Source organism: Aulonocara stuartgranti, assembly GCF_965226115.1.
Source record: "Aulonocara stuartgranti genome assembly, chromosome: 13".
NCBI lineage: Eukaryota > Metazoa > Chordata > Actinopteri > Cichliformes > Cichlidae > Aulonocara > Aulonocara stuartgranti.
In genome coordinates this window covers 18,363,259-18,387,890 of record NC_138949.1, presented here as the reverse complement: position 1 = coordinate 18,387,890, position 24,632 = coordinate 18,363,259, and the positions used below count along the sequence as shown (strand labels likewise).

The window sequence follows — 24,632 nt, the reverse complement described above, 5'->3', positions numbered from 1 at the left end:
ACATCACTCACTCACATAAGGATCCCTGTACTGCTGCTGCCAGGGACTAGCAGTCAACAAAGAAGTAAGCAGTGATTGCCTAAAGTACACAAGTCTTTACAAAAACTTTCCCGCACATTACTGTTCCAGTGCATGTGCAGCAGCAGAGCTTTTATGTGTCATTTAAGAGCGCCAACTATAAATTGGATAAAAGCAGCTTAGAGAAAGTTCAACGCGATGCAAGATAAAAAGACAAAACCAAAGAGTTTCAGGTAGCAGCTCGCCAATGTCCTTGCCAGGTTGTTTCTATGGTGATGACATATTCTCTTCCCCCATGTTTGTCTTGTCTCTGTACCCTGAGATTTTCGTGTTTCACATACAGCACCATTGTAATCTATTAGCGAGCCTGAGGGAGGCCACGGCCCTGAAAGAGATAGGACGGAAGGAGAGGAAAGAAATGCGTTCGTTCATGCAAGGATTGAAAAGACGCCACCTGATTGCTGTCAGCCCTGGCAGCGTGACCCCAGGCGAGGGAGCAGCCACCTGGCCTGTGCGGAAGGTGCCGTGAGTTGAAATAAACGCATCAATCACAGTGACAGAGGACTGACAGCAACTATCCACAGCTCCTGCTCTTACAAATAGGCTTCACCTCGATTTCACGGGAAAGACATTCTTTCTGGTTTTGGCTGCTCTTCAGATCGGCAACAGGGGACACTAGTATAGAGGGTGGATGTATCGGGTGCGCTGCCTGAATACTCATTGAAGTAAGTGGGAAAGCACGGCGCTCTCCTAGCACACACGGCTTTTGACAGCTCCGACAGAAGCAGAGCTGAGGCATGTCTGTGGCAAACGGCAAACTATTTCTCCACGTTCTGCCCGTGCTGCTTCACTCCTGCTGATACTACTCTTATTCAGTCTTTGCTCCGTTTCTACGGCAACGACAGGCTCTCGCTTCCTTCACGCTGTTTACAACAGACCAAAATTGTGCTCTTTTTCACCTTATCTCTTTATACTCTCACCTGGCCCCTCTCACCGTGATTGCGCGGCGCACTCTACCTTTACTCATTTCTCCTCTCGGTAGATGGAGGTGAATGTTAATGTGAGGCCGCAGTCCTCTGCACTCTGCAGTACTCACTGAAAACCTCATCTGGACACCGGGTGCTAGTGCATTCATGCAGCAGCACCATCCAAAGGCTAAGGAGAGAGAAGAGGAGCACTGTGCACACAATTTCATGGGATCAAGAGTAGCGTACGACCCGTGCTACATGTCATTACGTCTCGCACTGCCCGTTATCTTCATCGGTTACTCTCTTGTCTTGAAGTAGTCTAGCGGCGCACAAGCATATTCACTTCACAGGGTCAAAGAATAACATTCGTCTCAAACTATACATAATTTACATAAAATCGTCTACAAGTAAAACACTTGTAGACAGAGTTCCTCTCTCGAAACAAGCCGTGTGACATGTTGAGATATTTTGTGCTTGGCTGCTGAAAATGAAAGAAAATGTGCTGTTGAGACTTCTAAGCAACAAACATCTGGTTTCCACTCCACCTAAGGGAAGTGTTTGCGGATGTTTTCTCCCTCGCTTTTTTGTAGCATAATAGCACAGCCCCCTGCAGTAAAACATAATAGGGAAACTCAGCAGATGATTTAAATGCCCATGGTGAAAAAGCCTGACAGACTTCCACTCATCTGTTCATCATGAGACTCAAAGATATGGTTTTCTTTGGAAATTATATGGCAACGTAACATAAATGACTTCACAGATTTATAAAATGTAACAAACAGGTGGGCAATAATACATCCTGAGGATGATCATTTGGAGTGAAAAGAGAATTTCTATAATTGATTCAAGTTTTAACTTATGTATAACAGTTTTAGAATCATTTCAACCCTCATTGTGAAGCTTGCTTTAGTTTTACAAGAAAATGAGTTCTGCATCAAGCTTAAGGGTGCATTATTTTCTTAATTCTTATTTAAGTAGGTACGACTCCCATAACATAAATAAAATGTAAAAAAATACCGACTACCCCTCAGCCCTCGAATAGACACACCTATGGTACGGTATGGTAATTTTAAAATCCTAGATGGCGTCCTTTGTCAGTTTTCGACTTCACAGGATTTTCAAAAAACTTGAACTTCACTGAGATTCTATTGAGTTGTTTTTCTATCCTACTCGTGTTATGTGAAACTAGAATGAGAGCACCTTAGTTGCCCAGCCCTAAACTCAATATGTTAAAATGCGCTATATGTTTGTGCTGTTGTGGGTTTTAAAAATATTTCATCAGCCTAAAAAGAAACTGTACCAGCTTCCTCTAAAACGACTTTCTTACCTCACAGCTGGTCCAACATACGGTAAAGCTTAAAGCTACTTGATGTTCAGTATGGCTAAGCTTTCAGTCCAAACTACTATAGATACAAATGATTGCTGTCACATGTTGTGCTAGATAATATTCTAGAGAAACCAGGCTTGCAAGGCTCCTTGCTGCCGTTAGCGTCCTGGATAGTGAGTCCAACTTCACCCACCCACCACAACACCCCTGAACATCAATAAATTTACACATTACACAACTGTACTGTGTCCACTTGCAGGAGCCTGTGCAGGATTTAGTGGCAACTTGCGTGAGGCTGCTGCTACCACCAGCTGAAGTCATCCAGCAGCACCCCTCCCATTCTTATGTTGTTGAAGAATATGCAGTTTTCTGTCACGCCACTATAAAAAACCTCGCATTTTAAAAACCTGGTGGAGCGGGCCAGCTTCTATGATGGGGACAGAATCCTTATGGAGATATAAAGGGTTCATTCAAAGCCAATAAGAACACAATGATTTTAGTTATAGGTGATTGTTTCACTAATACACAGTGAGTCGTTAAAAGGGGGAGAAATCTGCTTCCAATGTAACTTTAAAAAAATTAAATAAACTACAAACTTCTTTCATATAAACGCGCTGAGCAAAAGCACAGAACCTGAATAGACTTGTTACTCTCCGAGCTCCGTCGGGCATGTCAGAAAAAGGAAACAAACCTGTGATTTTGCTTCAGTAATCGGTACAGACTTAATATAGTCTTTGTTTTCTTCCTCCGCGCCTTTTCAATTCACTTTTAATGAAAACAGCTGTGAACCACCACCCTGCATGTTGCAGTACAAAAGTAGCTGTTGTTCTATTAAGTTACAGCCTGCACAGATTTCAGATGCACTGTTTGCCGACATGCTGCAATGTGCTTATTTTCTGAAATGACTCCCAGTCAACTGTGGATGATATCATTAAATTAAAAGGTGTCTAAATCCGGCTCTCGAACTGACTCCAAACATACCAATTAGAGTCTCCAGTCTTTGGATGGCTCTCGTGTCTAAAGTATAAACAACCATATTTAAGCGGTCTTATTTTGTTCCATCCTCAAACTTGTCATCAAAGTGACCATTGAATGTGCCATTTAAGGCTCTCAGTAAAGTGGAGACAAACAAAGTCCTGTCAGTCTGCAGGCACAGTGTACCAGTATTAAACATGTTAAAGGGCGTAACTCTGGTTTCTGCAACTTTGGAGACACTTTAATGGTTATGAGCATCAGTCCTATTAATAAAATGACATTATATTAAATTTAAGTGTAACAAAATGGAGACAAAATAAATCACTCAGGGGAAACGACTGTCTGCTTCAGCTCAGCTATGAGGGATTATTACATATACACTAGATTCAGATGGCGATGCCCAATGAGAGGACAAGTTACTCCATTCATACTAAAGTGCACGTAAATGTCTGTATCATATTTAATGTCAATCCACCCAATGGTCAGCAATTTCACTCAAAAACAAAGGCAATGACCTCATGGTTGGGGTAAAAAAACAGTTCTTTCTCCAATAACAGATGCTTTTCATGACATACACAGACAAAAAAAACAAATACACTGGCAGGTGGCTGACGGAGGTGGTGAACCTGTGGGTCAGGCTCCCCTGGAGTGCTGCTACCGCAAGCGTGGAGCGGTGTGGATGAGAAAAATAAAGAGCTTTCGATGGGGAAAAATAGATCAGTGATGCCCTTTAGCTGAGCTTTAATTCAAATAAAAATTAAATAAAATTATATTGCACTGGAAGTGAACTGCATTATGTGTACACTATGGCTAAATATAGTTCATAACTGTGGCTCCCTAGACAACAGCAGGAAAGAGTTCACAGTGTGGTCATGGATAAAACCTTGAGATGATTGAAAAAGAGATGGAAGGAGACAGGACGCAGAGGGGAAGTGTTGAGAAGTACAGATGAAGGCATTTAGGGACTCGGGTACTGAAAGAAAATGAAGCCTTGGTAGTACGAGTCTATTGTGCATTCGTGCCTACGGGAGTTCATGAAATAAACCTCCCCTCTGACGGACCGACCACTGGGAATCCGATTACCATCTTACCAAGAAAAGAAAGTATTTCTGCCCACTATATCTTTCTTTCTGCTCACAAGAGACTTATTATACACCTGTGTGTCCACCACATTGTGACAGAACTGAGAGTCCTGTGAGACTTTCATTACACACCTGGGGTACGACGCCCCACATGAATAGCATACATCAGGAAGCGATTGCGTGCCAGACGTCACGCTGCAGCGATAGAAACATCTGCAGTGTCTCCCAAAGAAGATGAATTTGTTTACTGTGGGAGAGCTCAGAGAGCTTCCACCATTGATCTGGCTGGCGGTGTTGGCTGAGTGTTTGGGGGCTGTTCGAGTCAGGAGAGTCAAGTCAGCATGTCACAGACAATTAACGGCGTCCTCAGACGCAACAGAAGGGCCCGGATGGGAAACAGAGCACAGGCCGAGGAGGCAGCAGCATCTCAAAGGGGGAAGGGGGACCAGCGGATTGAGCCTTTCATGTGGTGATTTCATGACTCCCTCCTGGAAATAATTTTATCTGTGTTTTGTTTTTTTATTCATCTTTGTCTGTCTCTGCTTATCTGCTGGCTCTTCAGTTGTGCTGCTCTGCACTGCAAACCACAGTCATTTCTTCAACAGAGATATTGAAAAATCTGAGGGGGGGGGGAAGCACCTTTGTATCAAGGTGCAAAAATTAAATTGGTTCCCTAAAATTTATTCCAGCAAAGTGTCTAATTTGCAGCTGAGAGTTTTTTCCCCTCCCCTTCGGACTAGGTGGATTTTCTGTCCCTGCGGTGAGTGACGGGCTGAACAAATTTCCACAGGTGACTAGGTTAATAGCTATACATCTGTCCACTTAGGATAGAGAACATCCCACAGAATATGCAAATTACGATATCATGAAATTATGTTGTTCCTAAGAGGACTCCCAGTGTAAGTGCAGCTTAATGTATACATACATTTACTGACTGATTGCCCCTTTTTTGTAGCAAAGTGTTAATTTCGAGCTTTGAAACCGTGCCTATATGGGGTGTGTGAGAGACTACGGGTGGTGGAAGGCAATGAGGCATGGGATAATTAGAAGAGATTGTGTCCCCTTAACCACTTTTTCCTCTAATAGCTGCCCTTCTGAAACGCTCACCCTAACACCGGAGACAAAGAAAAATCTCTTCTGTTTTAGTGGTGCATATTATGCCATGTCTACTAGCACACACAGCAGCTCGGGGGACTGTAATTATTTCCTGCCATTTCTCTTGAAGTCTATTTTCTTCTGCTACGGGTCGGCTGTAATCACATATATAAAACTTAATATAGCACAGACTGTTGAGGCTACCAAAAGAGAGCAAAATCACCCATGGAGCCATCATAGGGGCTAATGAAATTAAATCTTTAACAAGGTGAAGCAAAGTCCTTTCTCACAGCAGTCAAGGCCCTCAAAGGCGCTGCCGTCATGTCGACTCTTCCACATTTAATTACGTTTTTTAACACTTCGGCCTCAAGTGGCTCCGTGCAGCCGGGGGCCTTTGGGAGACCCCTGCAAGACCTGCACAGACTGGAGAGAACAACAACACCAGCTGCCGCCGCGTGTACCTGCATCCGGAGCGCACGTCCTCAAAAGCACTTCTAGTAAGACCGAATCAAATATAGAGAGAAGAGCTTTACAGAAAACTGCAAATACAGCGTGGATAGGAAATCCTCCAAGTTTGTCCTGAAAAGTCTTTATTTTTTAATATAAAAGTGCTAAATGACAAAGTTAATTACAGCCTTATGGGTGTAACACTTCCTAGTCTTACTCACACCTTTCAGTTTCCATCAGTCACATTTTGTATGAGGCTAAAGGTAGGATGCAGTGTTTCTTGAATTCCTCCAGCGTTATATGTAAAGTAGGTTAGTTTGCTGACACATAACATTCATACCTTTATGAAAACTGCTGCCAGAATAGAGAGAATGCCATTTGCCTGTGTGTTATCTTCTCTCCCCAGATCCTGCTTTATGCACAGGCAAGGGCACCAGTTTGGCCTCAGAACATCTACACCAGGATGATGTGCGCAAGTAAGATAGGCAAGCAGAGAAATGATGTGCACACGTTTGTATTTGTGTTACATATGCAGAGTGTAGGTGCACATGGTTGGTTAGAGATACATCAAAGATAAAACACAATTACGGTAAATTACATTAATTTTAAAAATGTGCCTTTGCCCTTGAAATGCTCATTTAAGCAGTCACACTCTCCTACTTGACCAAAGCTGTGTCCAACTAGATGTGACCGCATCGGCTTTACTCCTAACAGTCGAGTCACACAACATGTAAACATTTCCTTTTCCTGATAATGCAGCATTTCACGCCGAGTTTTCCCAGCCCAAAGGCTTTACGGGCAAATATCATGGTATTTCCATTTGTAAGCCCCGGGGCACGGCAATCTGGAGGGGACTGATTTGGACAGTCGGATCTACCAAATGTTTGGAATATGTTTCTCTGCCTCTGGGTTGAAAAACACATTTTCATTTTTTTAAAAAATGCATTTGTAGAATTTCATTGAACAGTATTTTTTTTCCTTTGGAAATGTCTAACAGATATAGTAGTGCTGGGCGTAAACAAGTCTGTCTGCCATGTCAGCTGAAATGCTTCAACCACTAACAAAGTTACGTGAAGCAGTAAGTACATCCCGTCCTGTTCAGGAATAAACAAAATTAAATTGTTCTGTGGAAAAGGAAACTGGAGCAAAACACAAGACAAAATTTGATAATTTATGACTTTTGGAGAAATTACTTCTTGTACGCATTTTCCTCATTGGTTTGCTGAAATTTCTGACCGCTCTTCAATGCAACAGTCTTTCAGTTACAAGATGTTTGAGGATATTATTAGTTTCAAGTCTCCTCGCAACTTTTTAGAATTGGATTTAAACAGTAGAATCTACCGGAGGTAGATGTGACTGATACATAAACACACAGAAGACTGTAGTTAGATTTAAAAAAATAAAAATAAATGACTGCAGGGCTGAATGGTTCATGGTTGGCAGAGTGTGTGAGTGGACATGTGGGCTGCTGGCTGTGAAGAGCAGTGGGGGCACTGTAGCTGAACTAAGCAGAGAGCCCAGAGTGTGGTGAAATAATCCAAGCAAATAAAGAGTGAAATCAGCCAAATCGGCTGCTGTGCTCCGGATTTGACTGACGAGGTGGTGCAGGGCAGCCAACTGAGGTGGAGCAGAGTGGATGACGGGTGAGAGAGATGCTGCAGGTGTGGTGAAGAGGACAAGGTGATAAACTTTTTAGCCAACTGTGAGGTCAGTTTTGAAATCCACGCAGTGATCGGCTCCCTTTTTTTACCTTCTTTATTTTAGGGCTACTAATACCACCAGTCATCCAACTTTTCCATAATGATGTTCTTTGACAATAATTAAGTTATAAGTGGATTCTAATAAACATTTTAATGAAATAAATCATTTGCAATGTTAAGAAATCCCCTAAAATGTAATCGTAAATACTCATTTTGTCAAATCTTACTTGTAATTGGAAACATTTGGTGAAAATGAATTCATTACGCCCAAATATTTGTGTCCATTTGAATAGTTTTGTGCTTATGCAGAGCTTATTTAGAAAAGTATACAATCTGTGCATCCCTCAACCCCCCCCCCCCCCCCCCCCGTATACTGTAGGTCACCGCAAATGGAGGAAGCACCACAAACCAAAAGTAGGGTTATAATGAAAAGCAGACAGTGTCTGTATTGGACACTTTGTTTCACTTCAGCTCTTTGTAGGTTTGCTTTTCGCGGTGGCTGACTGATGGACTAACAATAGTGCAAGAAGAGTAGCCACAGACTCGTATACGGGTTCTGCACAAGACCAGCATACATGCATTAAAAAGCCATTATGTGTTCATCAGCAGATGGACAGATGTCTGTCTATTTGCTCTGCTCTTTTTGAAAATGTAAGCATTACATTTGACCCGCATCTATCTGACTGTTGATATAAGCATCTTGACACTAACATTTTCGCTCTAGAGGCAAGCCCCAAACAAACTGGCAGATGGCAGAAATCTACACCACTTGTAGATAATTTTCCTTAGAGTGAAATGATTTAAATCCCCTGCCAGACTGAAACACACCCTCAACCTTTTTTTCCCTTGAAGCCTTTAAAGAAGCCTTTAGATCGTGCCACGATAGCAGCCCCCCCCCCACACACACACTTCATTTGCAAAGAGATATACAGAAACTCAGTTTTAGATATTTAAATAAGACAAGTTGCTCCTATCATTCTCTGTGGCATCAAATCTGCACATGAAAGTGTGATAAATGTAGGGATGTGCTTCATTTTTGTCATGCTAGTGATCTTTTTTCTTTATTTAAAATACTGTGGAACACATCCAAAATAATGTATGAACCAGCGGACAAACGGCATTAAACCTGAGGAACAAAACCAATTTCTGCTACAGCAACAACAACAACAACAACTGCTTCATTATGACAGCAAAGACAGACACATTAAATGGTCCCAGTCTATCCCGGAGGCTTTGTTCAAATTCAAATTCAAATTCAAATTTTATTTGTCACACACACACAACCATACACAGTATGACATGGGGGTGAAATGCTTGTAGCTGTACAATGCCCGACCATTAAATGACAGAAGAAAAGTTTTACAATATTTACAATTTACTACAAAAATTTACAAATAAACTTAGGAATTTACAGTAAAGAATGTGCAAATAGCAGAAGAGATTATAAAGATAAGGATTATAAATTATAGGAATTATAGGATTATAGGAAATGTGTGGTGGTGCGTGTGGTGACGTGTGTGAGAATCCAGTCTTATAGCGACGTGTTTGGGAGAGTCCAGTCCTACACCTGGTTCAGGGCCCGAATAGCCTGGGGGAAGAAGCTCCTCCTCATTCTCTCTGTTTTGGCCTTAAGGGAGCGGAAGCGCTTCCCAGACCTCAACAGTGAGAAGAGTCCATTGTTGGGATGGGAGAGGTCCATCATAATCTTCCTAGCTTTGGACTTGCACCGCTTGGTGTAGATGGACAGCAGGTCAGGGAGCTCTGATTGAATGATGCGTTCTGCCGAGCGCACCACCCTTTGCAGATCTCGTCTGTCCTGCTTGGTGCTGTTCCCAAACCAGGTGCAGATGTTTGACGTCTGAGTGTTAAGTTTTTGCCGCGGTGGTCAGTGTTTGATCTTGGTCTACAAAGCCCGACAAGGCTCCATCAGTGCCCAGGAGCGCCACGGCGGCAGCTGTTATCAAACCGCCAAACATCAGAGGAGAAACAGTCCCCTCTGTCCTTGACTCCGGCACACACTTATTGAAGGAAAAAGCCTCCAGCGCTCTCTGTGCTTTCATAAAAAATAAATGCGGCATCAAAAAGGGCAGGTATCGGGTATCACAGTGTTCGGTGTATGCACAGTCACAGAAGCCACTGAATATAATACTAGTGTTATTGAGATCCCATATGTCTGCATTATTATCAAGTATGACAATTAGAGACACAGCTGCACCTCCTGAGGCTTTCCTTCTCTGTTCATGCGGCATGATGTTGTGATTTTCTATACAATATAAACAGGCAGCAAGTCACCCTGCAGATGGAGCCACGATAATTAGCAAGCAAACACAGATAGCTAAGTATACATTCCCCACATCACAAATAGCCGAGTCGGTTTGCTTTTCTCCATCCTTACCTGGCAACATATTCCAGAGCTTTACTTTATTGTCATCTCATGAATAATCCATTTGCTGCGGAGCTTATCAAAACCCCCAGACTCAAACAAATCTGACCGTTTTTTTTGCAAAGGCTGAGAACTTTCTTTCACCCACCCCTCCAAGTAATAAAACTTCCGTAAGTCGTTTGATGCTCTTATTAAAATATTTTTAAACCTCAAATTATCTTCCCAAACATGAATTCTCAAGTGAAGGACTCGAGCGCGTAGACAAAGCGCCCGCGAGCACACCGCCAAAGAGAATTTCGAAGAAGACGAGCTTGAGCGGAGCTGGAGGAACGAGGCCGAAGAGGGGCCAGCAACAGTTACTAGATGTGTTGCTCTCCGAAGGAGCAGCTGACTAACTCTGAATCCTAAGCAGAGGAAAGTTGTGCGTTTTCTTTTTCCTCGAGGCACTAAAAGACCAGTTGTGTTGTCTGAGAGGGCCAGATGGGTCTGCGCTCTGTGACTAAAGTCCGGGCACACGCACACACCTCCAGGACCCTCAAGCTCATCAGCATTCACAGTAAACGCTTGCTGTTTCCCCCCTTTTCTCTTGTCCTACACTCATTTTCTCCTTTTTCCTCTCTGCTGATGGCTCCATGGGGAGGACTGGAATCGTTACTGTTTATCCAGTTATTCCTCAAGGAGGTAAAAAAAGGAAAAAAAAAGAAAAGAAAGAAAGACAAGGAAGCTCAGCCAGCAGGACACAGACACTCAGAGACTGATAGAGAGAAACAGAGTGAGAGGCTAAGCAGAGACAAAGCTTGGACCTTTACACTGTTAGCAAACATTGCGGTAGGGAAACCAAACACCGCCACCCAGACAGCATAAAGCTTAAGGTTTCACTTTTATTCCCAACAGACTGAAGCAACCTTCCTACAACTGCTCTCAGATTTAAACCCTTCAATCCTGTTTCACATGGATCCTGCAAAAAAGGTTTCCAAGCTCCAAAACACGTTTCCTGCCTAAACAACAGGATGATGTCAAATAGTCTCAGTTAATTTCAGTTCACTTTCACTTCTGCAATGACTCTTAAGTTTCATAACCAATACAGACCGGGCGCATCACTGGATCAGTCAGTAATATGTGTGTGCATGCAGGGAAAAAAAATACAGGAAACCTGTTGGGAACACCTGCGCTGCTGCAGTTGGTGAAGCTCTAAAAGAGGGTGAGGAGAAAGAGAGGGTCACCCACATATCGTCGTAGCGCCTCGCTTTGTTCTCGTGCTGAGAGCACTTCAGTGTGCTGTTTGATAAATGCTGAAGTACGCGGAGAAAAAGTAGCAGAAGAAAGATAAAGTCCGTGCAAGACTGAATGTGGCCACAGCTGTACTGCTGGTTTTCTTTTTTATTACTGATAAACACGATGAAAAGCCTAATTTAAAAAGAACCCCGATGCTTCAAAAAGCACAAAGACTAATATTTAGTCAGAACCTTAAAATCAGGCAGACACTAATCGTCGTCTCTGAAGCTCATATTTTCACAAATCTTTGCGTTTTCAGATTAGAAATCTGTGGTTAAAATCTCCTTGACTATTAAAAATTCAGATTAAAAGCAGCAAAATATAAAAAGATAAAAGTGTTCAGAGTTGGTGATTCGACTCAATTATTTTGCAAAAAAACCAAACGGCGAACAATTCGCAAACACAAAGAATAAAGAATAAATCCTGCATGTGCTGCAGCACCTTAAACTGCAAAACCGGATGGCCTAAAGGTGGTTTCAGGCACAAATGGAAAAAAGCAGCCCGCGCTTTGACATCAGATGACAAATCTCAGTTCAACCCACAGGCAGCAGAAATAATTTGTTTGTGAGGGAAATGTAATGAAGAATTTACGTTTCTGTGCTTAGATTGCCGCCCCGCCATTAAAAAAAAATTTAACTTTCTGATTGTTTCTCTGACAGGACACCTGGGATAACGTTCTCTACTTCCCACCTTCGCACATTTTATCTTCCGCTCTCGTCACACAGAATTAAAACCGTTTTGCTTTTGTCTGGGCTCAAGCTGACATTTCTACCAATCTTCCTCCGAGGCATTTCACTAAGTTGTTTTACAACATTTCCACCCTGTCGAGCCCAGTTTGAAGCAATGACGCAGTAAAAATGGGGGAAAAAAGGAAAAGGGGTTAGAATAATTACGTTTTAAGCCATCTGGAGAATTTTCTTCCTGTGGGTGTTTGAGTGACAGTAAATACAGTATAACTTAAAGTGGCATTAAACAGAAACACTCGACTCAGGCTTTGGGAACGACTACAAAACAAAAGCTGCAACAATATAACCGAGGCTTTGTTTGCTCTGGGAAAATGTGAGGGAACTATTTTTTTCCCCCACAGTGTAAAAAAATAAAAAGCAGACTTTTTGAAGAGATGTGTGGCTCTCAGAGGCTGAGGAGTAATGAACCTACGAAACAGCACTGCACATTAAGACGTTTATGACGACAGTGCCGATGCTGAGGTTTGGTGATATTTAACAAAGTTTTGAGAAAATGGTTTGAGTCATAAAAATTTAAGGGCTAGGCTTGGGTTTGTAACAAGGGGGGGAGATGTGACTGTCAACGGGAAACTGAAAACAAACAGCACCGTTACTTCCTCTATCACTCCAGACTGACTCATAACTCCTAACAGCCACTTTAGAGTTTTGTCTCCTGATCATAAAAAAGGAAAGTTTGGCTTTCTGGTGAAACAAGTCATTCCCCCCCCCCACCCACTTACAGGCCTTGTTAGGGACTTGTCCAGATTTTGGGCAGCAAATATCAAAGGTGTGTTGAATTAGATCTTTCTGCATTCGTCCAGGGAACAAAAACTACAGATAACAACCGTCCCATATCTGTCAGCTGTGTCCCTGCCCCTCATATTTATGACCCGGTTTATCCCATAAACTCTTCACATACCTGCTTGTCCTTGTCTTTAGCTTTCCCGCTGCCCGACACCCGCGACGAGGTGACATCACGGGGGATGACAGACATTTGGTGCAGTGGCATGTTCATCCCAGCAGAGCCAACCGGGGGGGGACGCTCACACACACACTTCCTGTCCCGCTGCCAGAGCAAAGGGCATGTTGGTTTGAACTACGAGACCTTGCCAGCACCGCCCCTGCGGAGGACACACATTACATCAAAATTAAACATGAGCATCGTTTTCTGTCGGAGCAGCTGGAGAGATGAAATGCAAATGTGGAGTAAGAAGCAAGAAATGACAGCCCTGAAGTGGTACAGCTGCATTTTAAACACTCAAGTGTGTTTTCACCTGGTTTGCTCATTACTCGATTGACTTCTTTAGGGATTCTTCAAGTTTTTTTTTAAGTCTAAGTTGATTAAATTCAAATGCTGACGAGTGTGAGTCTTCGCATTAGAGAGCCAACCTCTAGAGTCTGGCTATTCATGTGTAAATATACCTAGCTCTTTTTATTTATGGTAATGTGGCTTCAGTTACATATGATGTAAGGGAAGAAGGAAGGAAAAAAAGGATACAACAGATATCTGCATATGAATGTGCAGCATTTGCTGGCAGATATTTGACACGGGAGGCTCTCTGTTGGTTTAGTTTAGTTAAAGTAGTCGTTTATGATAGTTTTGTATTTTCTAATTAGCTTTTTTCCCATTTTACTTTGACTTTTGCATGTTTCAGTTTAGTTTAGTCAACTGTAAGAATCTTGGTTGTAGGCACCAATCACATTTGAGCACTGCTGAGTTGCAAGCAGATAAAAGGCCCGTGTGGAGACCCTATTGTTAGCTGAGACCTGAGAAAACCTAAAATACTAAGTGCTGATGATGTGTTGATCATAAAATTTAGACTTGGGTTTTGTTTTGTAGATTTATGCTGCATTTATGTGCAAAACTGAGTATGCATAAGTGTATTCTTAGTGATTATTATGAGGCATCTGTGTATTTTAAAGACATCTATGTTGCTGTATTTGGTGTTTTATTATCAAACTTATTTTACTAGTTTACGATTTTAAATCAGAACAAAACGAAAGCATTCCCCATAATCACCTCTGCCCTTCTGACCCGGAGTACAGTGTTAAAGGACCTTCAGACTTTCCTCAAATCCCAAAAGCACAGTCAGCTACGACTTTCCAAAAGAGAGCCGTCTCTGAACAGCACGAGCGCTGAGTGAGATATATTACCACAGGGGTGATTTCCAAAGTGTAAACCATATCACTGCGGGGGCGTGCATGAATTCACTTTTGTTTTTCCAGAAACCTGGATTCAGACTTTCTGCAGCAGTGACTGGTGGCGAGTCGGTTTCTCTTTCAATCTGATTGAGTCAGAGTCATGAAAGCAGCAGCGGCAGCAGCGTGGGACTGTCCTGTGGAGTTACACAAGAGGTTTTACACACGGGTCGTATTAACTTCAGTTAATGCAGCCATCTGTACTCCCACTGACAGCTCCTTCTCACCACTAGGCTGTATATGTGACTGTGTGTGTGTTTGCACGCAGCCCAGCCTGCCAAACAAACCCTCAAGCTCCACAGTATGAAAATGACTGGATTAAGACACCAAAAAGCAAGCGGGACAGATGGGAGGTCAGTAAAATGGCAGTAATCAGAAACCAGTGCAGGAGGGGGAAAAGCGGGGAGGTTGGTGGCGGCACTCATTCAGGGCTTCGGACTGAGAATACCACACAGTCTCACTGAGGAGACGATCAGACCATCGCAGCCAGAGCTGTCACTTCAGCTCATCACCGCACTGTATCTGATAAGTACTCAACAAGATGGAGAGGTGATTACGCACCATCAGCAGACACATCAGCTTCTTGTGCAACAGCTGGCAGTCTCAGCTTGATGTCAGTACACAGTGTGGGGGAGGGCGGTGTAATAAAGAGGCAGCAGAAAGCACCTCGGCACCCAAAAACAAACAAAAAAAACAAAAACCTACTCTTAAGTGAACGAACAAACAAACTGCAGGCTTGTCTCAGACCCAGTGGGAGAATCAGGGATGCAGTAGAGAGTGCAGAAGTATCACAAACCAGGATGAACACCCTAATGCACAATCGGTCCAGAGTGTAGCCACTCTTTGCCTTTAGACTGTTATAACATCATAGATGAATATCACACAGCACTGATATGGCAATAAAGTGTGCATCATGTCTGCTTTCCTCTTGCTATAACACAGCATTTTGATTTAAACATGCAGGCAGTAATGGTTAATACACCAAATTACCAGAAAATAGCAATGCACACTAATTCAACATGCAGAGAATACATGCATATTCATTGCTTCTTCTCCCCTCTTATGTAGGCGGTTTATATCGAAGATGATCATCTTGCACCATATTTAGAATCTCAGAATCACTGATGCCGTCATTACTGTGGGAAACGTGCTGCGACAGTATTATGAGATACTCCTTCTTTCTCCACACGTAATCACTTGTGTAATTGTTTATCCTTGCAGATGCTCTAGAAAAAATACATAAATACATTGATTTTTATAAGCAGAGGCACTGAAAACAATAACTGTATCAGTGGAAACCTTTCGTTTAAAACATCCAAGGCTGTTCCTAATGATCAGTGCAACTGTTTGCAAATTATGCACATTACTAAACGCTTAAATAATACAGCCTTAAATTTGTTTACAGCTTCATAATGGTGCATAATAAACTGTTTATTTTTAACATTTCTGTTGGGTTAAATATACATTTTGGCCCGTCTGTTTTTGAAATCAGTGAAGTAACAACAAATGCAGATATTTCACCAATGGCACAAAGAGGCCCTGAGCGATTAGGCGATTACACTCTCATGATTATTAGGACCTGAACCCAGCTGAATACTTAGCTAACTCTTTGAGGTCCACACCAAGAAAAAAGCAATGGAAACATTTTTTTTTTGCATTTCTTATTGACTTGGGTGGGTAATAACCACAATCAATTTTGTTTTTCAATAGACCCTGTAGTTTTTAAAATATTGATCTCTACCAAATGGTTGAGCTGTCACTTCATGGTAAAAGTATGAAATGCAAATACAAGTACAGTAGATAATACAGTCGAAAAAAAAATCAAATAAAGGGCCAAATTATAATCAAATTAATGACAAAAACTATTCAGGGCATTGGATACAGTTTATTTCTAGTAGCATACCAGTGATCATTGCTGGTTTTCATTCCATCAAAGGAAACTATTATATCAAACAACAAAATACATATTTTTTTAATCTGCAAATGAGAAAAATATTCATATTCAGGCCACGTCTGATTGAATGCTACTGTGCAAAATCATTTTTCGTTTAAAAAAATAAAATAAAATAAAATAAAAACAGTGGAAATCAAGCACATCTGCTTGTGGTTTTGGTCGTGGGGGTCTTAGGGTGTAGCATTTATTCTGTGGTCTTGGAGAGCTGAATCATGGTTGTCCAACTCTAGATGCTGGCTTGTTAACTTGGTTCAGACACAACCAGGTGGAATCCTTTTGAGAGCCATCGGTTTCTGGTCCAGTAGGGCACAGTCCCTCTTGTAGACCAGGTATTCAAGTCAAGGATGTATCCGAACAGTGGAATATGCCATCTCCTTAACTTGTAACTTATAACTTGTCTTATACAGGTGTAATATAATATCAGAAAGCTTAATTCCTCCCATATGCTAATTATATACAGGATGAGTGATTGGCATGGAATGGTGATCTTTGCATTGGACTCTTTGCTCCACCGTTTGACCGATGAAAGAGGCATGAACCCACAGGCATTGTTTAGGTTGACACATTTGGTGTCAAACGATTTTATTGCAATCAGAGCTTCATCAGACCTGTAATCAAAGGCTCCATGGCCCTTCTTCATCGGGTCTTTGTCTGCCATCAGGGAAGCTCCACCAGTGCAGTTTGGTCATACAGTACCAATGCCCCTGACACCCAAGGAGGTGTGCAAGTTCTGGCCCAAGCTGAAACTTGTGAAGAGCTGAGGTTCTTTTATGGGTTTGCATACTCTTTTTTACAACTTTGGCCCCTTAGCGGTAGCTTCTGTTCCTTTTCACTGAGGGGAGCATTGAAGAATGTAGATCCCCCTTGATACAGCAGCAAGTCGTGGATGATGCCAGATGAACTTGGCCGAACAATTTAAAACCCCACTCATCTGGTGGAGAGTGCCAGCCCTGTTGGCTTCATATGAAACCATGACCTCAAACACACTGTGGTTGAAGGTGGATGGTATCATGCCACAGGACCATGTGATTTTTAGCCATATAATTGTTTAGCATCCATATAGTACTTGTTAAACATGAAACTTCCTGTTTGGGAGAGGGATAAGAAGAGCTAATAGTTTACATTCACAGTGCCTTCTGGTGGATTTTTTTGGGCATTACGGATGTAAACCAATTGGTAGAAAAGACTCAATAAGGTAGGTCTAGTTCAGTGAAAGCCTCAGTTAGATATAGGGCCTGAAAATGTGCTCTACCAATTGGTTGAGCAGAACGCTAAAGGGCTAGTCTGGGTTTGCTTTAGGCAGCAGCCCGCCCACTCTCACCATCATCAATACACAACAGCAGAGTTTCAAAAACTTTGAGAAACTATGCCAAGGAACGCTGAAGCTCTTCTGTAAGTTTGTCCCAGTTTTTCCTTTTATGTAACATCCATCTCTACACAACCCTGCAGAGGTTGCTCATTGTGGTGCGTTTATACAGTAGCAAGGTCAACTCAATACCACAACGGGGGAGGGGAGGGGAGTGGGGTGCAGAGAAGAAACGGTGCCATACAAAGATGTTCATCTTTGTCGCGAACTGCTGATTCACATACCACTGAAAATAAAAGAGTCTGTTTTGTTGTGAAACACAAAAGCGCAGCTGAGTCTCCCAGAAGAAGAAGAAAACAAAACAAAGCGCATTTATATTCGACAATTCAGTGCACCATTTACCAAGCTATTGCAGAAAGCCGTGTGTCCTTAACCATATTTAGATGTCAGGGTGGTTTTTCGGCCGCCAAGTCTACGTGGACGTAATTTCTTCAACTGATGGCATTTTTTTACAGAGCTGCTACGCTACCGCAGTTGTTAAATGTTAAAGGTTTTATTAACCAAACTTCAGCTCTTGAGTCCTTTCCCTTCCCTCACCATCAATCTTGATTACATTAAAGACAACGGACTCGGATGCAAAAACAGTAAATAATTTATTCCCTAGTGTGAGCGAAGAATCAAAGGTCACTTTGATGGGCACAAAGCCCTTAGAGTCATATTGCACCTGTGTGCATGAGGCTAATGAGTTGCAGTAAATGAGTGTGGGTCAGGGACCGAGTAAAGCCCATAGAGAATTATCACAGGGAAGAATCATTAAAGCTCACGCTGTAGCTCATCCACGAAGGTTTGCCATAATTTTAAAAAAAGCCATTTTGTGAACTATGATGTGAAGTAAACAAGAAGGAGGAATGAGATAAATCAGGATGGTCCGTGTCACTCGCTCAAATGTTTCCGAGGCACAGTCCGATGACCCAACACCAATGTTCGCCGCTGTCTCCACAACACATAGTGCTGCTGCACCAGCGAGCTCATTACTATACATCCCAAAAATAACAACTGCAGTAAGCCCAACAGCACTCTTTGCTTTTAATTGGCATTGTGTTTCAAACCTAAGGTCTTTGTTGGACAGAGAGGTTGCACTAATGGGGCGAGAGATGTGTTGGAAAGACAGCTGGGAAAACACGTTTGCGATATAACAATGTCTAAACATTCAGTTCAAAGCTCTAAGTGTGAATATTTTAGGATTAATAAAGCTAAACTGATTCTGTCAATCAAGCTGTCATAAAGTCCTTTGGATGTGATGTCACATCATGCCATTTCCTGTTGTGTGTGTGTGTGTGTGTGTGTGTGTGTGTGTGTGTGTGTGTGTGTGTGTGTGTGTGTGTGTGTGTGTGTGTGTGTGTGTGTGTCCCCTCCAGGCTGGCTACTAGTCAAAGAGTTCACTGTAACACCATTAAAATGCTAGCAACTTTCCAACCAATCTCAGACCTCCTATGGTTTCAATTCAAAGTTAACCTGTTGCTATGGCAGCAGCCTCAAGGGTCAGCTTAATCTCTAAGGGGGACAATAGTTTCTTATAATGCACTTCTAAATGGTTACATAATGTCAGTAAAAAAAATTTCAAAACACATTTCTGTGTGAGGGCAGTTTTCAAGCAAACACCAGCCATTCATAAAACCAATATGTAGGAAAAACAGAGTGCATTTAAATTTGATTTTAGAAGGCTTTAATCCCACAGCCTGTAACCAGACAGAGGGGATTCGTGAGTTTCACATGGCTGCTGGTAGGTAAAATAACAGTAGCAGTGCCTGCACTGAATCCAGACATGCTTACAAAACTATGGGACAAATCTGACTACTGTATGGACATATGCTGTGTGCCATGGTACAAAACAATAAAATAAAAAATACTGCATCCATGACAAATAAAATTGTTCAGACGTCAGTGGCTGATGCTGATCTATTGAGTTCCTTTAATTAATTAATTTTCTTTCACTGGCAAAAATGCAGAAAAACTAGAAAAAACATCTCTTCTTTGAGGCCTGTATTCAAATTTTCAAAATCTAGCCTGTGATGAAAGAATTGAGGCATAGTGCCACACACAGAGTGTAAAAGTCCAAGTAGGGTGGTTTAATAACAGAAGACCTCAAATCCTCTGTGAAAGCTCGGTGCATTAAAACTGAACCTGATGAGTAAGAGGCACTGTGACGACTAGTGAATCATCACGTCCTACTTTGTAGTGTATCTAATAATGCCTGATTGTGACCATATTTTACAAAACAATAATCATATTTTACTGAGACTTACTTTAAAACACTATTGCTGCTGTCACATATCAAAGGAGCAGGTCATTTTCTCATAATTTTCTGTACCAATTATTTGAACAGGAAGTCATTGTGGTGTTACGGGCAAGCAATCTTTAGCGTGTCTGTTTTGGAGGAACTTTATTTTCCATGTAATCACTTCTACTCTTAATATTCTTTCAGATTATGAAGGAAAACAAAACAAACTTCAAACAAAGTTCACTCTTAAATTTCAGAGGGAATTTAAAAAGAGTAAAATTCAGGATATTCTGCTTTTGCATGTGTCACAACACATCTTGATATTTCCGAGATGGCAAAATTGCCCCCCCGGTAGATAAGACTCCTGGCCACAGAGGATCCACCCAGAGACAAGGCCATCAAAATATTAGCTCCTATTACCCAATGAAGTCTATTTACTTGAAAAACAACTCAGCCCTTCTCACCATCTCTGGCCCTCTCTGCTCCTGAGCCAGGTAAATCACAGCCCTGCTCTCCGTTCTGCTCAGATGAGCTCTGCTGTTACTCCGTTTGCCAAGGGGCTCCTCTGTGTCCCTGCTGTCAGATCAGACCCGAGATATGGTCGAGAGCGCGTTCTTCAGTTCTGATGTGCAACCAGGCAGAAAAACTCAGCTGTGTATCAATCAATCCAAACATCACTGTAGTATAGCTATAGTCTATATTTAAAGAGGTGTCTTCCCAAAGGATTAGTGGGTTAGGGCAGATACCAACAGAGCATATCAGATAGATACAGAGTCTGAAAGATGTTGGACGTGGAAGAATTTCAGCCATATGTTGCATCCTAATGAAGAGACTGTTCTGCATTTTAATGAGTGATAAAATGCTCAAATGTGACTGTAGTAGCCACAGTAAGCTCCCAACTGCATGGTGTGTCTCATTAAGATGCTCCATACAGCTCTCAGAATTTTTTTTTTTTGTCTCATAGAAATGTATTCAGTGTTCATTTGGCAGGTACAGTATGACACTTGGAAATGCAATTTCTCCCTCTGGGGGATGTGCGACTGTCACTGAATTCTTTCACGAGAGGAAAGGAAAAAAAAGGGAAAGGCTACAAATATGGTTGCATGTTGTACTGGTGGCTCCACTAAAAGATACAAGTCAGGGGAGAGAAGGCGGGCACAATTTTACCATGGCGCAGATGCTATAGCTGTGTTGGCAGCGACAACTAGACTTGATGCTCTGCCAGAAATCAGAGACTCTCCAGTCTCCGCTCAGATTAACAGAGCATCAGTTAGACCTGATGGACTCTTCTGATAAGGCCTCGTACACTTGCACAAATAGGCACTGCTGTTTTTCATAGCTTTGAATAAAATGTTAAACAAATTTAGCTGTCAAACTTAAACTGTTGGATAATTTAACAGCCACAGACAGCACACACACACACAAAAACACAAACACACAAGGATGTGCCGCACCGAGCTCCAAGACTGCTGATTACTTTTTCATAAAGTACTGGGAATAAATTACCATAATGTTTGTAGCCTATTGTCATTTCAGCTGTAGCTGCATCATTTGCACAACCGTGGCTTATATTTCACTCTCTTTTCTGACTACCAAATTGCTATTTATCCTAAAAGCAAGATTAATAATATAGATGTTTTTGATTAAAGTTCATTGTATCCCTAATGTCTGTTAGCTGTCCCGTTTTATTATATGCAAATGAGTCCCAGTTTGGAGGTGATTAATTGTGTAGAAGGAGGAACGAGCTCTTTTGACATCTGGGATAAGCAGGCATGTTGACTAGAAAAATGCACGAGTTAGTGCCTTCCTTGTTTAATGCATCTATAAACACAAAAAAACTTCACCCACATTTAGTAAAATGACCTTGACTCTCTTCTTGTGACGGGAAGGCGTGACTCATGCGATGCCAGAGCAGATAGACCGAGAGAAGCAAAAATTACGACATAAATAGAAGCGTGCATACTCATAAAGACCTTCTGAAACTCCCCCTCAGCTTAACGATTAAATGCAGGACAGAGGATGTGTTAATTCACAGTATACATTTTTTTTCTCTCACCACCATTACCAGAATAGATGCAGTGCTCTCTGCCCTGAGTACAGGGAAATTCTGTTTCAAGTGAAACTGGGATGAAATGACTCATCCTGCAGCAAAATTCATATTTTTACATAAAAATCTTATTTTACACACCGATGATAATTATAGTAGTCTTCAGTTACCCCTCATTTCTCTAGATTTCTAGGGAAATGGGAAATGCGCTGGTGTATTTACAGGTAAATAACTTACATTGAAATACAATATATGACTCCAGAGAGCTAGAAAGTCAGTATTTTACATGACCTTCAAACATAGCCTGAACTGTCTTGTAATTTCTTCAAGTAGTCTTCTGAATTAATTCTCCAGGCTTCTTAAAGAACATTTAAATCTCTTTTTTGGAAGTTTGCTGCTTTTTGTTTATTTTCTGCTAAATTGATGCTGAGATTCTAGCTCTGGGGCCCGATCCAAGACTGACAGTGTCCCATTTTGTGTTTTTTTTCCATCCAGGTATGCTTTTATTGCATTAGTAGTGCATTTGGGATCATTGTCATGCTGAAAAATGAAACCATTGGCAATCAGATGATTCCCAGATAGTATTTCATGGTGGATCAAAATAAAATTTTTAGAATTCCACCAAACCACAGATCCCTGTTGTGCCCCTTTTCCTGAACTCCTCTGTACATATTGATGATGATTTCAACAAAAGTCTCAAATTTGGATTCACCACTCCACAAGATCCATTTTTAGCCAAGCTCTTGTATAATTCCACATACCTCAGCTTTTTTCTCCCAGTTTCCTGTGTTTGTTTGTTTTGTTCCTGTTTCTTAAGGACATGACTTTCAGTGTAAATGTGTTTTTGTGGCAGACTGCTAGAAACAACACTATTTAAAGTTGGTTCTTTCCAATTATGTGTAGATACAACACTGACTCATCCCTTGGGTTGGGGTGCCCTTTTCATGCCTGAATGATTTATTTAAAAAAAACAACAACAACAAAACAACTTTTCCCTGAAAATGTTTTCTCTGCAAATGGGCTAAAAATGAATGAAAAAGCAGCCAATGTCCAAAGAAAACCTTTGAAAGCCGGGAAAGCTATTGCTCAAGACCACTTTACACAATTACAAGCAAGTGTGGTTCCTCGGAAGCAAAATATGAAGAAATTAGTTACTCAATACTTAGCACTATAATTTCCACAGAACCCCGTATTTTTTTCTATTGCGCATTTCTTGTATAGCTACTTGCGCCACCTGTTGCGTTATTAACTTTTGTGTCATTGAAAAGGCCATTCAGGGCGGAGCACGGCACCTTAGCTAAGGCTATTTCCTCATGGTTTACACTTATCCTTTATGAAAACTCCAGAATTAGGTGACGCTTCTTTGTGTCATAACTTCTGAAAAGCACATTTGTTTTTCCCCAGGACTACACAGAGAACCTCTTGGGATCTAGCATTGCTTTCAAAGACTCAGACTAAAGTTTAATAAGCTGCGGCAGCTCGTTAGGCGTCAGGCACTTTGAGGACTTGGAGGATGGTTCCTCCCACTCCTTCAGAGCAATTGTTCACAGCAACTTCCTGAGGTGTTGGTGTCACAATGAGTCTGCCGGGCAACCAGCAGAAATTTGTGGGAATTTTTTTTTTTATGTCATGCTAATAGTTGTACAAGGATCAAAGCATAAGGAACAAGTTTAAAAAAAGAGAAGACACTGCATACCATAATAATTAGTATGACGGGCTGACAGGTGACAGGATTTCTTCTTTTTTTTGGTTTGTTTGTTTTATTATTTACACAGACAGACAGGCTAGCTATTTCTAGCACTAACCACTGAGAGCTGTTTCAATCTCTTTACCCAAGTCTTGACATTAAAGCAAGCAGGCCTCTGTCACTGTGGCATTTGGACCCCAACTGGAAAGCAGCATCTTAAAGTGTTTATTCTGTTGTGTTTAAAAATATACTTCTCTGTCTGTAAGCAGCGCAACAACAAAAAAAGCAACTAAATTCAGAACGAAAATATGAAGAAATCTCTGGTCCCATCTTTTTATAAACATTGTGCAACGACCACAATATTCAGATAGAAGGGCGTACATTTTTATGCAGCTCTGACATTGCCAGGAGCAGATTATCAGTTTCAGCCTGCAGTTAATAAATGTTTACTCCCACAGCTACCTTGACCAGAGGCCAAACTGAAATTTCGGTGATCGTCTATTGTTCTAAAACCTCAGGCTAACCCTCAAAGCTGAAGTGTTTATGCCTTTTAATCCAACAAGAGGTGATTTATGTTTTGTAAAAGGTTTCGCTTGGAAGTGATCTGAAAGGGTTCAGTTTTCAGATAAATAACAGGGACACTGACAGAGGGCTTCGCAGCAGTATCGCTGTTTTTAATGCAGCAATTTTCTTCTGTATGGAGACTTCATAAACTGCTGTGACGAGGCACCAAAAAACTAAATGCCAGTAAGTAAAGAGGAAACACGGCTGACTCAAAGGGAACTTGATAAGAGTTTTTGACAAGAAGCTGTTCAATTTTTTGGTGGGTGTGTGATGTGATAAGGGGGAAGAAAAGTTACCAGCCAGTTTATCGTACAATTGGAACGAATAAGGATTTAGCTGGAAAAGCAGACTTAAATATCTGTGGGGTAAACGCAGGGAGAAAAGCACAATCATCAAAAATCTACTGTATGGAGATGGGAACTGAAATTGCCAAGATAGGCAAACAGCCACACTCCACAAAACACCAGACTCGAGTATGCAGCTTCTGTAATCTCTCTGCAACAGTAAATACTATGAAGGGAAAGGAGAACATAGAATACAGGAAGCAAGAGCCATCTCTGCTGTGTGCAGGCAGATTTGAATATTACACTCACACAGGA

At 41.6% G+C, this 24,632-nt stretch overlaps 1 protein-coding gene across 4 annotated transcripts in view; it reads right to left on the bottom strand.

Moving 5' to 3' along the window:
• marchf8 (membrane-associated ring finger (C3HC4) 8) overlaps positions 1 to 24,632 on the bottom strand; it is a 91,778-nt gene that overhangs the window by 51,475 nt on the left and 15,671 nt on the right. For all 4 annotated transcript variants that reach the window (XM_082557301.1, XM_082557304.1, XM_082557302.1 and 1 more), the window contains exon 2: positions 12,915 to 13,116. In XM_082557301.1, the coding sequence (XP_082413427.1) occupies positions 12,915 to 13,010 (96 nt within the window). In that variant the 5' untranslated portion in view covers positions 13,011 to 13,116. The remainder of the gene's footprint in view (positions 1 to 12,914; positions 13,117 to 24,632) is intronic.